This window comes from Xiphophorus maculatus, chromosome 8 (genome assembly GCF_002775205.1).
Source record: "Xiphophorus maculatus strain JP 163 A chromosome 8, X_maculatus-5.0-male, whole genome shotgun sequence".
NCBI classification, from domain to species: Eukaryota; Metazoa; Chordata; class Actinopteri; order Cyprinodontiformes; family Poeciliidae; genus Xiphophorus; species Xiphophorus maculatus.
In genome coordinates this window covers 21111070-21127322 of record NC_036450.1, presented here as the reverse complement: position 1 = coordinate 21127322, position 16253 = coordinate 21111070, and the positions used below count along the sequence as shown (strand labels likewise).

Here is a 16253-nt window from a genome sequence, read left to right as displayed (position 1 = left end):
TAAAGAAAAACAAAATACCGAAATGTCAAAGTGCAACAGCAACCAATCAAAAATAAGGCCAAAAATCTTCACTATTTATTTCAAATAATGCAGTAATTCCTCTGGAGAAGAAGTCTTAACTTAATCAAAACTAAAAAACTTTTTTTTTTTTTTAAAGATGAACAACAACAAAAACTTCAGTTCAGTCACCCAAAAATAGATTTTTTAACTTAAACTCCTATTGGGTACAGGTTTGCTAATCGAGTGAGATAAGAATTAGCGACACGCCCATTAGATCGGCTTCATATTATTGGTAAAAGGTAAATCAGTCAGCATTCCTTAGACGCTTTTATAGGAAATGTCATGGCACAGCAGGTAGCTTGCACTTTGGAACTGTAATGCTAAAACGGCATCACTTCAAGACACAAAGTCAGTCGCTTTCTGACACATTTCAAATATATAGTTGTTCCTAAGGAGCTAAAACATGTGATTCGCTTTTAAAAAGCAGGAAAACAAATCTAATCCTATGTGGAAATAATAAATAGAGCAAAAAAAACAACAAAACAAAAAAATACACAGAAGACCGCGAGAGGAAACTTGCTGCTGATTGCTGCACGACGGTTATTTCTGCTGCTCTGGAAAAAGACCACAAACACAAGACACCGATCGGTTCGTTGATGGGGCGTCACGCCACTGAGCCAATGTGAACGTAAAAGAGTTGAATTCATAGCGTTTCCTCCAACTTCTGGTGGAGATCCCGCTCCGCTGGCCATTTGAGCAAAGAGTCTGGAATGCAGAAAAGTCAGAAAAAACTAAAAAGCAAAGGAAGGACAAAGATGGGGGGCTGTGAGTATATCTATAAAGCCAAAAAATAAACTCAAGGCAATATGAGAGGAGCACATAAATATCTAGAGACGTTATGAAAAAAAAACCCCGTCAAAGTTTGTCCAATAAACAAAAGGCAACAAAGAAAAAAAAAAAAATGGGGGAAGGGAGAAAGGCGAAAGGAAAGCAAAAATTGTTCAAGATCGGGGAAATAAAGCCAAAGTACAAAGCAACAATGAAGGCGGACAAAGTCATCCAGAAGGCATGCATGAATGACACACATCCGTACTGTTCGGCTTGCCGTCCGTCACTCCGCTCGCGCCGCGGCGAGCGCCGCCGAGGGTCAGGACTGACTGAGCTCTTCCGATCGGGCCAGAGGACAGAGACGTCCTCGTCTCGTCTCCCGGTCAGGCCACGGGGCCTTCCGGGAGAAAGCAGAGAGGTCTGAGGGGCTGGGAGGTCTCCGACACGGGTTGGAAAAAGAAAAAACAAGAGGCTGTATTGGCCGATATTTCAGTGCTTTAGGGGCCCGTTGCTCTTGGCTACCAAGTCGGAGATTTCCAGGAAAGCGGTACGCATCAGGCTGTGCGATTGGTCAGACAGACAAGACACGTCGTCTGAGGTCAGTCCCTTTGTCTCAATCTTTGGAAGGATCCTCAACCTGATGACTCCTGTGTAAAAAAAAAACAAACAATAAAAACCATCAAACATCATCTTACTCCTCAAAAACATGTGCCTACATACTAGGGACGTCCCAATCCGATACCGATATCGGAAATCGGTCTGATAAATGGCTCAGTTGTTCTCATACCTATTCGTGTTGACTACTGTTCTCTAACATCACTTGATCAAGACTTTTCTAACACTCCACACTACAAAATAAGTAAGAAACGTATGTACAATTTGTGCGGATGTCGCATCGGGTCAATATCGGTATCGGCCAGCGCTCAAAGCTGTGATATCGGTATCGTATCGGAAGTGAAAAAGTTGCATCGGGACACTCCGAATAAGTACTGTGCAACATTTAGAGCAGAGTTACCTGATTTGAACTGCTTTTCTTTCCGAAGGTAGAAACTGCTGTAGGAGGAGAAGACTACAGGTACGATGGGAACCTAAAAAAATCAAAATAAAAAAAGGGAGACAAAGAAGTCAAAATATCAGAATAGAAATATCCTGTATTGAAAAGACCATCCATGCCTTTATTACAACCATTTATTGTTTTTAAATGTATGGGACTGTAATCAGTGAAATGAATCAAAGCGAAGCAAAATTGTGTTAGAATGACCCAATCAAAGTCCAGATCCAACAGAAAATATCTACAGAACTCAAAAATACCGATTAAAAGAGAGAATAAAGGAGGTTCATCTACTATGCAAGGTAAAATTCTCATCCTCCAGGTGTTTAACTTACCATCAGACGTCTTCCAGCTATAACTGCAGTTTTCGCTCAAGGCAGGATATGAATGTGTGCCGCATTTCAGATCTTTATTAGTAAAATAAATAAATTAAATAAAACCATGCATCTTTCTCCATCCACAGTCACGCGTTACTTTGTGCTTACACATAATCAAATAAAATCTCAATAAAAGTTTGTGGTGGTGAGAAATTATGAAAATGTAAGGTACCGTACTTGTATAGACATATATACGCCTCAGTCCTGATGTACATGTGAAGTCAACTGATACGAATCTTTAGCAGAAAGTTACGAACCTATTAGCTTAACATTTGTTTTCAAGGGTGAAGAAAGCTGTGCTTTCAGACCACAACGTGTTTTTTAATTCGTTCCACCTGCATGTGCGCCACGAAACGCCACCGACAGAACGGAGACCTCCCACCTGCAGGCATGCGGAGATTAAAGATCGTAAGCGCGCGCAGCTGAGCTGTGAATTACACAGCAGTCAATCTGTGCGGAGAGCTCCGTTCACCTTTGCTCTAAACATCTGAGGCAATAAAACAACAGAAAACAATGTGCACGAGGATCAAAGCTAGGATTCCTCGACAAACATGCTACAAATTTGTTTATTTTTTAATCATTCAGGATGCAGATACTGTAATCTATGTAGTCAGTAAGGCTGCATTATAACTTGGCTGCGCTCCATGCAAGACTTCTGGCTCCCCCGTGTGTCGGTGAGTCAAAGTTTGAGAGAAGTTTTTTGGAATACGGCCAAGTCCGTCTCAGTCCCTTCAGTCAAAGTCGGCGGAACAAGCAGGATGAGGGTGTGAATAGCAGCACAAACAGACCGACTCCAGTCAGCGTGAGAGAACACACACACACACACACGGCGCAGCGCAGCCAAACGACGATAAGTCAAACACACTTACTTGTGCCTGCACAGCCAGGTGGAAAGCCCCTTTTTTAAAGGGCAGCAAGTCGCCGTTCTGGTTGCGCGTTCCCTCTGGGAAGACCCACAATCGAATCTATCGAGGGGGAAACAGAGGGTCGGAGGAAGGAGGGTGATTTAGAACCAAAATCTCTGCCAAAAACAACCTCAAGATATAGACGTGCCCCCGTGTTTCCTAAACACTTTGATTACCTGCTCATCGAGCATGGTTTTGGCAGCGTCGGCCATGACGCTCTTGGCGTCGCTCGTCTTTTTGCGGTTGATGAAAACGATGCCGGCGAGCCAGCAGATGAGGCCGACCGTGCCGGCGTAAACCAGTTCCTTCTTGGCTATCGTGGTGCAGCGGTCGGGTAGGATCTCCATCATCCCTGAGAGACACGCAGGTTATTATGGTGGTAAAAGGACAGAAACGCTAAATGTCACGGTTTATTTACATTCGGCGCTGTGTAAAATGTAACTTGGTTAGGAGAAGAAATGATCTGATTATGAACAAACATTTAACTTTATATGTGTGCATGATCACAAGCTGTAGTGTTAGGCCAACTGGGAAACGTTTCAAATCTGAACTCTTTAGTAGCCAGCAGGGGGCGACTGGTGTGACTTAAAATCAAAACCCAAACTTAATTTAACTCATTTCTGCACGTCTCCCCAACTCCAATTTAAAATCAATATAAAAGAAATTTAAAATCTGTATTACAACAAAAATATACAAAAGAAAGTTCCATGTTTTATGTAGTAGCCCCATTCTTTTTTTGTACAAAATAAGATTGTATGAGTTGCAACGGACGACAATATGAATGTCGTCCGGCCAACAGGCGATAATTTACACTCATCGACAGAAGCAAAAAAAGCTAGGTAGCAAGGGTTTATTAGCAGCTAATTAGCGGTCACCTCAACCGCCTCGAGTCACAGAACGTAGCGAAGATGTGTGTGTGCAACTTGAACTTTCACCTGACAAAAATGTCTCAAGAAAAATAAACTACATAGAATATACAAGATTAAATATTCCTCCCACAACAAAATTTACAACCTGTGACTGATTTAAGGCCAACCAAACTTCATTTTTTTCTAATAAATTTAAGACATTTTAAAGGACTTAACTTTAGATACATGAATGTAAGGCTTTTTAAGGATGAGTGGGCACTTTGTTTATTACCTCGGCAAACATTTTCCTTCAAATCATGTGGTTCACTAATTTTACATGTACTGCTGCAGAATTAGACTTTTAGCGTCACATACGTCGTCATCAAAAGTATTCACTCCCTTTGAACTCAGTTGCCCCCGGTCTATCAGATGCCCCAGGTTTTTATCTATTCCGGATAAAACACCGGTTAAATACTAAAAACGTTTTGATTGTAAAGTGATGAAATTATGGGTGCACCATTCTCAGTTTTCAGGCTGATTTCTGATCTTTAAAAAGTCCAATCTGCCGATTTCGATATTGGCCGATACCGATTTTTTTTGTCTGAAAAGTAGCCAAGTTGGCAACAGTGGGGTGACTATTGTTAATCGTGCACATGCATCTGTGACCTGGTAGGCGGGTCTGTCTGAGCAAAAGATGGTAGCAACTGATTTTTAGAGCTTTGCATTGGTTTATAAGACAGACGGTTTCTCATGCAAGAATTGGACGGTCATCCAAACATAAGGATTTTGATTGGAATCCTAGACAAAATATTCAAACGTTCAATCAAAAAGAAAAAGATACTGTTCAAGTCCATATACGTTTTACACAGTGCTAGCCCAATGACAGATCACGTTGCATTCAAGTACAGCAAGTACAAAGATCCTATTAAGAAATAACATCTAGGAGTCTGGGACGAACTTTGACTTCTTCTACTTGGAGTCGGATTTGCTGAAGTTTAAATCCCTGATATCAGGTATATGCTGAATGTGAAAACACACCACATATCTTTATTGGTGGGAGTTATCCTGCCTGCTTTAACAACCTCTCTGTAGTGAGCGATATGCCAGAGCCATAAAACTCAAGAGAAAGGAAGACAACGTCGGGTGAAGAAAGGACAGAAAAGTGAAGGGTGAGTGAACTTCTACCAGCGTAGAGAACAACGGAAAACTGAACACCGAGAGAGAAAATTACATCTGCTCTAGAAAGAGCTCTGGTATTAATGGCCGAGTGCAGCTGTTGGCATGGCGACTTGGATGCCGAGTCAACCTCCCGCTGAGCTTTTTCCTACACTAATGAGATGCCTGGCTCTCCTCATGCTGTCATCACGCTGGCCAGGAGCCTGCGCTCATCACTCACCGACACAGAGAAACACTCCTCCTGGGCCAATAATGGGAAGTAAACACACCTAACCTAAATGTGTCACTTCACACTCTAGATTTAGGACTAAGTTGAAAGTAAAAAAATAAAAAAAAGGCACTAAAACTGACAACAAACACAGCAGAGTGGCCAAGAATTCAACCGAAGATGATGAAATGCATCGCCAGGCATTCTAGTGAAATGCTGGGTTGTTATTCGTTCTAATTTTAGCAAAACCAACTCTACAAATCCATCCTCAGGAAGAATGAGGAAGGGGGGAATTGTTACTTAAAAAAAAAAAGCAGAGGTCTAAAGCTTGAAAGTAATATACTTGGCACCGGGCCTCAACGGTGGACTCATGAAGTCATGGTCTGCTCTGCGTTTCTCTGAATGAACCGACAGACATATTAAATCTTGGATGGCCATAGGAACTGATGCATCCAGCAGTCCTCCACCTTATAAAGTGCACTTTGATACTGTTTGGTCAGAGATTTAAAGCGGACTGTGACGGCTGGCCGGCGTCCACAGGATCAGGGTGGGTTGAACTCCAGATCTACAGCAGACAGCCTCGGTGTCTCGGATCACAAAGGTTTTCTACAGCAAGAAAAACTACAGGGAAGCTGTCATTGATTGACCCGTTTTAGAGACAGACAAACGCTGAGGCAAATAAACCATAAATTGACACAAATGGTCATCTGTCAGCATGCGAATGACTGAATGTAGTGTGAAGGGCTCTAACCAACTTTATATATTAAGCAGCTTCAATAGTTAGATTAGATTTATAAATCCCTCTGGAAGATTCCTGCAGAGAAATTGACATCTCTATCACACACAGCAGTGAGAGACATACATTTGATATATATATATCTAAAAAAAATTATATATACATATATAAAAAAATCTTTTATTCACTTATGTTGTTTTAGCTGGGGGCTGGCTCGAGTGTTTTGACCACTAATCATTACCTAACTTTGATGCCTTCCTATGCAGTCTTTCTAAAGTTTCACAGCTTACTCTTGACAGCCAACTTCTGAAACACTAGTTTTTAAGCCAAATCTTATTAGATGTAAATCCTTTCATAGCAAAGGAGCTCATATTTAGATAATTAAATAGAAATTCTTCATTTCAATTACTTAATGAATGCAAAATGAGCAGGATTTTTTGAGGAAATAACTAAATGAAAAAGAGCTTTACGGTTTTGTCAAGCAATAACAATTTCCACATTCTCTGGAAAGAACTACAATACAAATAATGAATGCAACCACAACTATTTACCAAAATGAAATTACATTAAGTTATATATTAAGCAATGAATGAACCAAGGTACCAATTTAAGAACTGGTGTGGAAAACTTGGACATATTTAAGACATGCAAAAATTCAGAGCAAATCTAGCTGAAAAAGGCCAAATTTAGCAAGTATTTCCATTTGATGATTCAAAAATCAAGCAAATGTAATATTGATTTTTGATAGCATAATATCCATCTGACTTTTTCCTTTTCTGACTTAAATAATAGAAATTACATTGTGATCCATATTTAAATACCATGAAACTGGGGCATCTTTACATTACGTTATCATAATCTGATAGATAAGAACCCAAATCACTGTGTAGTGTTGGCTTGAAGGAATAAAATTCATCTACCAATCAGTAAGAGATGAGGTCCAGACATTGCAGCAATTCAGAAAGTTATTCATTTGAAAGCGTAATCATGGCTTCTACCTTCTTTGAAACACTGGATTGCTCATTTTTACTGATTTGCAGAGCAGAGGGTGAAAAAAACAAATCCATATTGCTCCCATTATGCAGGAGCGTTTTTTTCTGTACATTTGCCAGAGAGATTGGATTCAGCAGATTTATATTTAGAACCCCCCTTTACAAGCTCAGTGGCACAATTCTTCCATCTGGGACTAATTGTGTGTGTGAGTGTGTGTGTGAGTGCGTGTGTGTGTGCTCAAATTGGGGTTATGTTGCTAATGAAACCCTCCACCCCCAAAAAAACAAGCATTGGTTTCTACCATGAAACGGATCTTATTTTTAAAAAAGCTAAGGAGAAACTACCATCTGCTCAACCATCTTGGACGACTCTTCAAATCTTTCAGTCGGTGCTAAAAAATAAATGATCGTGTTGGTTGAAAATAAACTCAAAACCTGGTTCAGAGGTGACATGACAGGAACCACGACGCCTACCCAGAACATCCAGGGAGCTCTGGTGGTTGGAGATGATGACATAAGGCCCTTCTGTCTGCAGGTGCTCCCAGCCGCTCACTTCAATTCGAAGCCCAAACAAGTACTTGACATGACGGACCATAGAACGGATAATCCTGGACAGGAAAAAGGGGTGGGGGGAAAGAAAGTTATGACAGTGCTGAAAATAGTTGGTTTTAGAGTTAAACTACCATCATGCTCTGCTCAGACAGACATGTCATCAAGTTTATTCAGCAGATATTCTCACAAAACAACTTGCACCGTAGGTAAAAGAACACAAATGATAACTCAGGTGGCTGCTCAGCCGGCTCACTCTTCTGCTTTTTGTGGCTCACACCATCACTCCTTTGTATCAACTCCCACTAGAGACAACTGCACTCTTCAAAATGACTAAAACGCAGTTATATGTTTAAATTTTGTACAACCCTCGTCTTGGATGTTGCTTTTAGGAACAGCTGACAAGCTTCTGTGAGAAGTACAGATTACTTTCTAGATGTTTCTTGCACATCTTGTGTTTAATCTAACTTGATAGTTAAATTTCCTTCCCTTATTAACAACTTTCACAGTAGGCAGTAAGAGTGTTCTAATACGGTTTTCACTTTCAATACGATACCAATATCACAGCTTTGAGTATTTGCCGATATCGATATTGACCCGATATGATATCACCATGAATCATACATACTTATTTAATTATTTTGTAGTGTTTAGTGTTAGAAAAGGCTTCATCAAGTGATATTATATGGAGAACAACTGAACCATTTATTTTTAACAAATGGGTCTTCATTCAGGATTCAAGCGCTGGTGGGAAATTCTTTGATCAGATTTTAGATAGCCCCAATATAATCAGAAACTCATGTTTTGCCTAAAATCGGACCAATATAGCCAGCAGTGTTAGTGTGAACTGGTAGTACATCTGCTGATATAGGTCAAATTTTGTCGTTTTCTGATTGGTTGGTCACCGATCAGAGCTGGTCAAGTGTATAAAAATCATCTGGTTCTAGACAACAGTCGATCTCTTGATGAGCCGCCGGTTTTCAGCAATTGTTTTTCAATATTCTCTTTAAAAAAAAAAAACCCAAAAAACCCCCAAAAAGCAGAATTATAGCTCACACTGTCAGATTTCTGAAAATCATCCTCTTCATTCTCTCATTGCTTGACTACACAACTTTCTTCCTGAAAAACACTATTTATATCAAAGGTTTTAAATTTCCTTCAAACTAAAATAAGTTCCTGTGAAGTCTTTATGTAACAAGATTGAAAGGTTGATATAGAAATTCAAACAATGTATCAGAAGTCATCAGTGCACACAAGAATTACAAGACTCCAGGTCTGACTTTGATCGTTTGTGGAGTTTCTTTTCACCGTCTTCAACTTTCACTGCTGAATTTGGTGGTTCTGCTTTCTCTGGAATCACTTTCTGTAGTCTCACGCTACATGAATGCCCACAAGCAGCCGGGTTTGAAAAGCACCAACTACTCCATTGAATTTTTATTTTAATTTTTTTTATTCCTTGGTGCTCGACCTTTGCTCTTTTTCCTTGTGACTGAACAGCAACTCATCCTGGTTTCAGTGTAAACAAATTGCAAAAAGGCACATTTTTAACTCCTATGCTGTGATTGCATTTTGTGGTTTTGTTATTACACAGTTGCACTGACATAAGCCCGAGGGCTGCAAATCAAGCAGAGGAAGTGTTTTCTAAAAGAAGACGCAGCATCATGTGCAGTTTGTATTTTTGCTCAATCTGGTCTCAGATGTCACTCATGTCTCCACCCTCAGGTCAAAATGAGTTTATTTTAGGATGTAAAAAGACCAGGAAGGGAAGCCCCATAAAAAGCTGTTTACAAACAAGCAATGGAGAATTTCATAGTAGCGGTTTTCACTTATCGTTATCCTTGACTGGTCTAGCTTGGAAATTAAACTTTGTCTTCAGAGAAAGAAGAGAATTACCTTAAAGAAAAAACAAGCACACACATGCAAACCTAATGTAAACTTACCTTGTTCCCAAACTTAATCACACATCTGCTAAATTGTAGCTGGCATGTAAATCTGCCCTTTTACTTTTTATTATGTTTATAACTAGTGGTGCACCGATTGCAGCTTTCAGGCCGATCACAGATCTTCAAAAAGCTTGACTTGTCGATTTTGATTTAGGCCAATACCGATTTCTTTTTATATATAACCAACGCTGTAAGATGTTACAAAGTCACAATAAACCTTTCATTTTCCTAGTTTTTATTTTATATATATATATTGTACAATACCCATGAAACAATACAAACACATTCTGACTTGATGAGGGAGTTCCTTCAGTGATTTTCAGACCTTTGTGGCGTTAGATAAAATCGGTTTCACGTACAAGTATCGACCAATCACAGATCACTCAAAATTAAGAAAATCTGGGCTAAACAGAAATCCACAGCTCTAGTTGAAGCTGCAGAAATCTATTATTAGTGCACTTAACAAATCTGATTTTTGTTTAAACATAACTTGCAAAACAGAATGTGTGGAGAAAGACCATCACTGCACGTCACCCCTATAGTGAACTGCAACCTATAGGCACTCGACGTTAAGTCTTTTCATCTCAAATGTTTGCTTGTTTGAATGTAATCTCTACCATCCTTCCACTTCAGCAGTCCTTCGGGTATGTATAAAAAATTTTTTTCAGAAGTCGGATGTCGCCAACAACAACAAAAAAAGCCAATGAGCACAACAAACTCTACCAACAGAGCAAAACTAATCTCAAACAAAGCCCATATGGAATTAAACTGTCTTTTGTTCTGGAATGTGGAATAGAAAGACTAATAGGTCTCATCTTGAGAATATAAACATTTATAGACTTTTTGACAGGGCATGAAAAATAATACTACACACATTCATCTGATAAACTTCAAACAGCCTTTACTGGGAGGATCAAACCTCGCTTTTCCCCTTTGGTAAATCACACTCTGGCTTTAAAGGTAACCTTTCAACAAGACCTTGTGGTGATAAAGTGCTCAGTCCGGTGCAAAAGGCACCGACACGCAATCACTCGCTGTTGCAATGACTGCAACACCAGTCCAGAGTTTTACAATCAACCCAACCAGATTTCATTAGGGCAAATTTCATTATCAGTCCAAAAGTCAGATCCTTTGAACTTATCTGGCGTGATCATGTTTAAGCAAGAACCAAAGTGCACAACTAAGAGTAAATCTGGCCTGCAATCCACAAAACTACTGAATCGACACACCACAGCTCAACTTAGTCAGCCTTTTTTTTTTTTTTACAAGTTAAAGGTCAAGCTTGTCTAGGGCAGGGCCGTGATCATAAGGGAGGAGGGACTGAACAAACAATTACTTCATCAGAAATGAATGAATTCACATAGATAAAGCAGTTTCACTGGGATTTGGGTAATAAGTGAATTTTTTTTCCTAAATCATGTGGTTACAGGTCAGATCTCACCCACTTTAGGAAAAAAAAGTAGGCACGGCAGCCAATTATCCTATAATTGTTTTTTTCTAATAACAATGATAAACTTTACACTTTAATGTTTGCAAACTAATAACTAAAAGTATCATTAAGACTGTTAGTCTTCATCTGTTCCTCACTGGAGCAGGAATAAATATTTGTAATATTTGTAATTGTTTAGTTACACTGTACTAACAGATGTATCTGGTGTCTTGACGTAGCATATTTGGAAATCTACAAGTTGTTTCTTGAGGAGTATTTGTGTTAGTGAGGATTTGACACGCTCTCCCTGCCAAAACAATCGACTACCGAAAAATTGAAGACAAAGAAACAGTAATGGGTTTTTAAATAGATTTCGTCATCCCCTTTAAAGTTATTGTAATAAATACATTGAAATATTGTCGTCAACCCTTAAGTATACTCACATCTAAAAGCTAGTAGTCCGTTACACGATTGTTGGGACTCGAGACTGAGGTGAAGGTTCTCCTTTAGCTGGCAAAATATCTAAAACGTAGTGATTCACACCGAAGCATATTCATGTGTTCTGATTGCTTAAACAAAGTCCAGACCTGAATTTAATTGAGAATCGGTAGCAAGACTTGAAAGTTGGTGTTCAAAGATGGTCTCCAGCTTAAAGTGGTTTTTTGAAGAAGAGAAGGCAAAGATGTCAAACTGTACATGATCAAACCTGGTGAAAACTGGGGATGCACCTATATGAAATTTAGGCCAATATCTAATATTATTTTTGCTTTTAAGGCCGCTAACCGATTTTATACATCTCCCTACCCTTTCGGCGGCGACAAAATAGACCGCATCGCTTCGATTCAACATCCTACAGGTTTTGCGCTGCATCACTATCACGGTCAAGTGACCAAACAAATACCGCATGGCCAATCCCCTACTATTTCAGAAACGCAAAGGGAAACAAGTTTAAAATAAACAGTTGTCGGTTGTCAAAATCAGTCCAGTTTTACTTAGCGGACCGATGCCAATATGTCAAAAAAAATTACTAATATTGGTTAATACCGATGTTAATGTGGCACATCATGCATCCCAACTGAAAACCTATCCCAAAATATTTGCAGCAGTAACTGGTGTGGTAGCTGATTCTAAAAAGTATTCGCATGAGGAGGCTGAATCCAAATTTATTTTCTTTAGATTTTATTCATAAACCTAAATGACATCAATGCATCATTTTCCTGTAGGTTTCTAATTATACACACGCTACTTTGTGTCGGTCTAAAACAAAATATCCCCCAAAACACACAGCATGGCAAAATATGGAAGTCTTCAAGAGACTGAATACTTCTGCAAGGCGATGCATGTCTGATCGTGTACACCGACTTCCTCTGTAATCCTCCTGTTTGAGCAAACATACAACCGCCATGAAGACAAAGACTTGTCTCCCACTGACTGTAGTACAGTTGCACAAGGTGTAACCGGAGCTCAAGCAGTGATGAATGAGAAAAAGAAAAAAAAAAACAAACGTCTATCTTTAATTGCTATCATGAGAATCAGCCGTGATAATGAAGACTGGACTGGTACCCAGAATGTAGCAGCAATTCAAGGCAATTCCCTGGAGAACAGCACGCAAACAAAAACACAAGCACTAAATTAAATGTAGCTTTTGTGGGTGCATTGAACAGACTGAACAGATGTGAGTCTGTTTTGCCCAGTGAGTCGACTGAATGCATTCCAGGGCTCCAAGTCAGCTGCAGAGTCCCTAGTCAGGCCCAGAATTCGGGCGTTTGTGTGGCAGCAAAATGTCTGACAGTCCCCATTTATCCTGTCGAATCGCTCTGACCATTTTGCGCACGAGTGCCAAACGTGTACCCACCAAAATCTGTTCACCCCTCCGTTCAAGGTATGACCCCAACTGAGTTGCTTTGTCACAGTCAACAAGTCCAGATAACCTTAGAGTGGGCAAGCATGGTACACTGGTGCAACATGACACCACCAGACTGCGAAACAGTTATTCCTAGTGCATTGAGGCAACTCCTGGGGTCTGCAGTCGGCACCCGATGAGGTTACCAGGAAGATCTGCCTCATGACTATTCAGTAACCCAAGCCTAATCAGGAAAAATTCATCTTCTGGCATCTGTCTCTTCAAGGTAATTACTGGAATGTGTGCAGCAGTCTATCAGAAAAAACCCTGGTCAGTATATCCAAACACTTTGCTGGCTAAAAATAAAATAACTGATTCCTTCCGTCGTCGGGAATGAGGTATACTTCTGAATGTATGAGATCTAGATGAAAACATGCAAAGTCAAGATTTGAGAAATTCAAATACAAAGCAGCATTAGGATATTAGCAGAAACAAGCAAATGAAGGATTATTGTCGGGTACTGCAATGACTCTTTTCAATCTTTGGTTCAGTCACCAGTAGGTTCCCAGAAGAGATACACCAAGAAGGTGAACAAAATTTGTCAATTTTCAACTGACCAGTGATCAACGATCCATAAACTAAAAAAAATAAATAAATAAAAAATCTAGTGAACACATCCCTTTCGCTCCCTACAAAATGTGTTGCTTTGGTAGCCGTTACTGCAGGACGAAGACTCAAAGTTAGGGATTTTCTGTTTGAGCGAAGTGTTTTAAATTAAAGTCTGGAGAAGCAAAACTATGCAAGACAACTATTTTTTTTTACACAGGGATATCGACAACAGAAAGCCAGAATTCAATGGGTGCTTGTCGTTTTTGCACCTTTGCCATTTTGTAAGTTTGGTCTATGCTTGCCAATATTTTCCCCACGACTTATAAATATGAGCTGTCATGGAAGCACTGTCAGTTGTGTGGTCGTTGTTTTACTGTGTCAAAAGCATAGGAAAATACTTCTAGTATATATAACGGAATAACAAATGTGATATCAGTAAGTATCAGTTGTCAACTATATCAATAACGTTAATGTCGGCCCAAATTTTCATATCTATTTCTAGACACCTAGAAATAGTGTCTAAATTCTCAGACACTGCTGTTCACAGTTGATGCTAACCATTCTAGCTTGTTTTTGTGCGCGTTCTGTGCGACGTCACACACATCCCAATATTAAACATCAATGACAGGAATGCTAGAAAAAATATATATCTGAAACACTTATTCACAATTCTTAAAAATAAACCAGAATAGGATGGTCAGAGTTTAAATATAACAAAACTGACATCAAAAATTGGCCACAAATTTATGATCGGTGCCTAGTGTTCATCACTTTCACTGATTTTTAGCTTCTCACTCACTGAAATCTACATCAGTTCTGGAAATTAAATACAAGCAAGGTACATGCAACTGTCAACATACATTATTAACATTAAGATTATAAATGCATGACACTGCAAACTAAAATAGCCCGCAAGTATTGAATCCAATCAGTCACTTCCCCATGCAATGACACGACTGGATAGATTGTACAGCTTTAAAGAACTCATCAGTACCATGCAGAGGTTCTCTAGAAGTTAAATCCCAATACTCTTATTTTGAAACTCAAAATTCAATGGAAAAAGTATGCATATTAAGTGAAAAGATTTTAATTAATTATGCTGGAGGATATTGATACTGATGGCACCTTTTAAATTTCGCTGTCCTTGTGACAATGACAATAAAGATTTATCTCTATCTGAGTACATATAAAAGTTGTATAATTTTCCTAATTGGTTTGGCTAGGCTATTGTTTTGGGAAAACAAACTTTGCTTTCTTAACTAATGCTATAAATATTACACAACTGACTGAGATTGTTGCTGACAGCATAAACAGGATAATCATTCTTGCCTGAGACTAAAACAAACATCAACCGGAGTTAGCAACGTTAGCTAACAGTAACACATTCCTGCTGCCAGCGTGTGAGCGGGGCTAATATAGCACACGATTAAAAATTAGTTTGTTTTTTTTTTAGGGGTTTTTTTTTCGGTTTTCTTCTCCGACAGAAAAGTTTAATATTTTTCATATATTAGACTCTCTCCTCGTCCTACACGCTGGCTAATTTTTATATTTTCACAAAAGTTTTGGCTACAATAAAAGCGCAGCCAGCCTCGTCTGAATGTTTCATATCAACAACTGCTGCTGCTAAACAGCTAGCAGGCTAACGGCTGCTAACTGTCAGACATTTCCAACTCACCTCATGTTTTCCACGTCTCTCCCTCCGCTTTTCAGTAAACATACGGGAATCCCCAGAATGGCCAGGAACATCATCCAGGCCACGTAGAAGAACTTTTTGAAATAGAACACAAACGTGCTGCTGGTCCACATCAGGAGTGGAAACAGCAGCAGCAGCATCCACGCCACATCCATAGCGATGCACTGGAGAGACTCGCGGCCAGCCGAAAGCGCTCGCAGGTCGGATGAGGAAGCCGCCCAGCTACGGTCCAAGAAGGGAGAAGGGGCGCGCCGCGACCCCGACGGACATTACACAACCGGGTAGGGCTCCCTTTAATGCGCAAGAGTGAAAGAGACGCTGAGACCGTGGGCAGCACGGAATGAACAAGCTCCGCGGCTCATCTGTTGCTAAATGGCATCATGAGGTGGAGTCAAATCGTCATCAGTTTTGCTTGCTTTTCTATTTCCGGTTGGTTCACGGCGGACGGGTCAGATGTCACGAGCTGCATAATTAGTGATTTACAGCGCAGAGACAGCTGGACGTCCGTCAGCACATTCTTAACTTTCAGCTGGTTTATTCGAAATCACAAAAACTGCAGGCAGCAGAGCACCTGCTTAATGTTTATTATTATTATTATTATTATTATTATTATTATTATTATTATTATTATTATTATTATTATTAAGATCCTGGGCAAAATGTCACTTAAGGGTCCCACTTCTACTAAAGTTCACCATAAATGTTCCCCTTTTTATACTCATATGTTACATTTACCTTTCACAAATGTAACATTAGCGCTAACAAGGAGGGCCCCGGCTCTGTCCATTATTCTGAAATGTATCCTTACGCATCAAGTTAATCTGCTTCTTAAAACCAAATGCCACAACGTGTAACTGTTATTGCTTTCTCTTGTGTGCATCTCACAATACAATACCAACAGTAAGCTTACATTATAACTCTGCAAGCATAACGTCTCAGTAATGGAGGTTTCCCTACAACTGGTGCACTGCATTCATCAAACTGTAAATCCAAGTTGTCTTGGCGCCACCACGGGCCTCTAAAAAGCCGCAAAGTAAATCCATAGCTTTGACTGGCCCTGTTGGAG

General features: G+C 39.7%; 1 protein-coding gene across 2 annotated transcripts; it reads right to left on the bottom strand.

The window, feature by feature from the left end:
- Window positions 1-53: 53 nt before the first annotated feature.
- Window positions 54-15605, bottom strand: LOC102232433 (1-acyl-sn-glycerol-3-phosphate acyltransferase alpha-like). Of its 2 annotated transcripts, none has more exons than XM_023338578.1 (6): window positions 15170-15605; window positions 7557-7729; window positions 3338-3513; window positions 3126-3221; window positions 1844-1916; window positions 54-1475 (listed from the first exon to the last, which is right to left on the bottom strand). In XM_023338578.1, exons 1-6 carry the CDS (start codon window positions 15340-15342, stop codon window positions 1318-1320), a joined length of 849 nt encoding a protein of 282 aa, XP_023194346.1. In that variant the 5' UTR covers window positions 15343-15605; the 3' UTR covers window positions 54-1317. The 2 variants fall into 2 exon arrangements, with proteins under 2 accessions (XP_023194346.1, XP_005798044.1); XM_005797987.2 differs by having other exon boundaries at window positions 7596-7729; window positions 15170-15598.
- Between the last annotated feature and the right edge of the window lie 648 nt (window positions 15606-16253).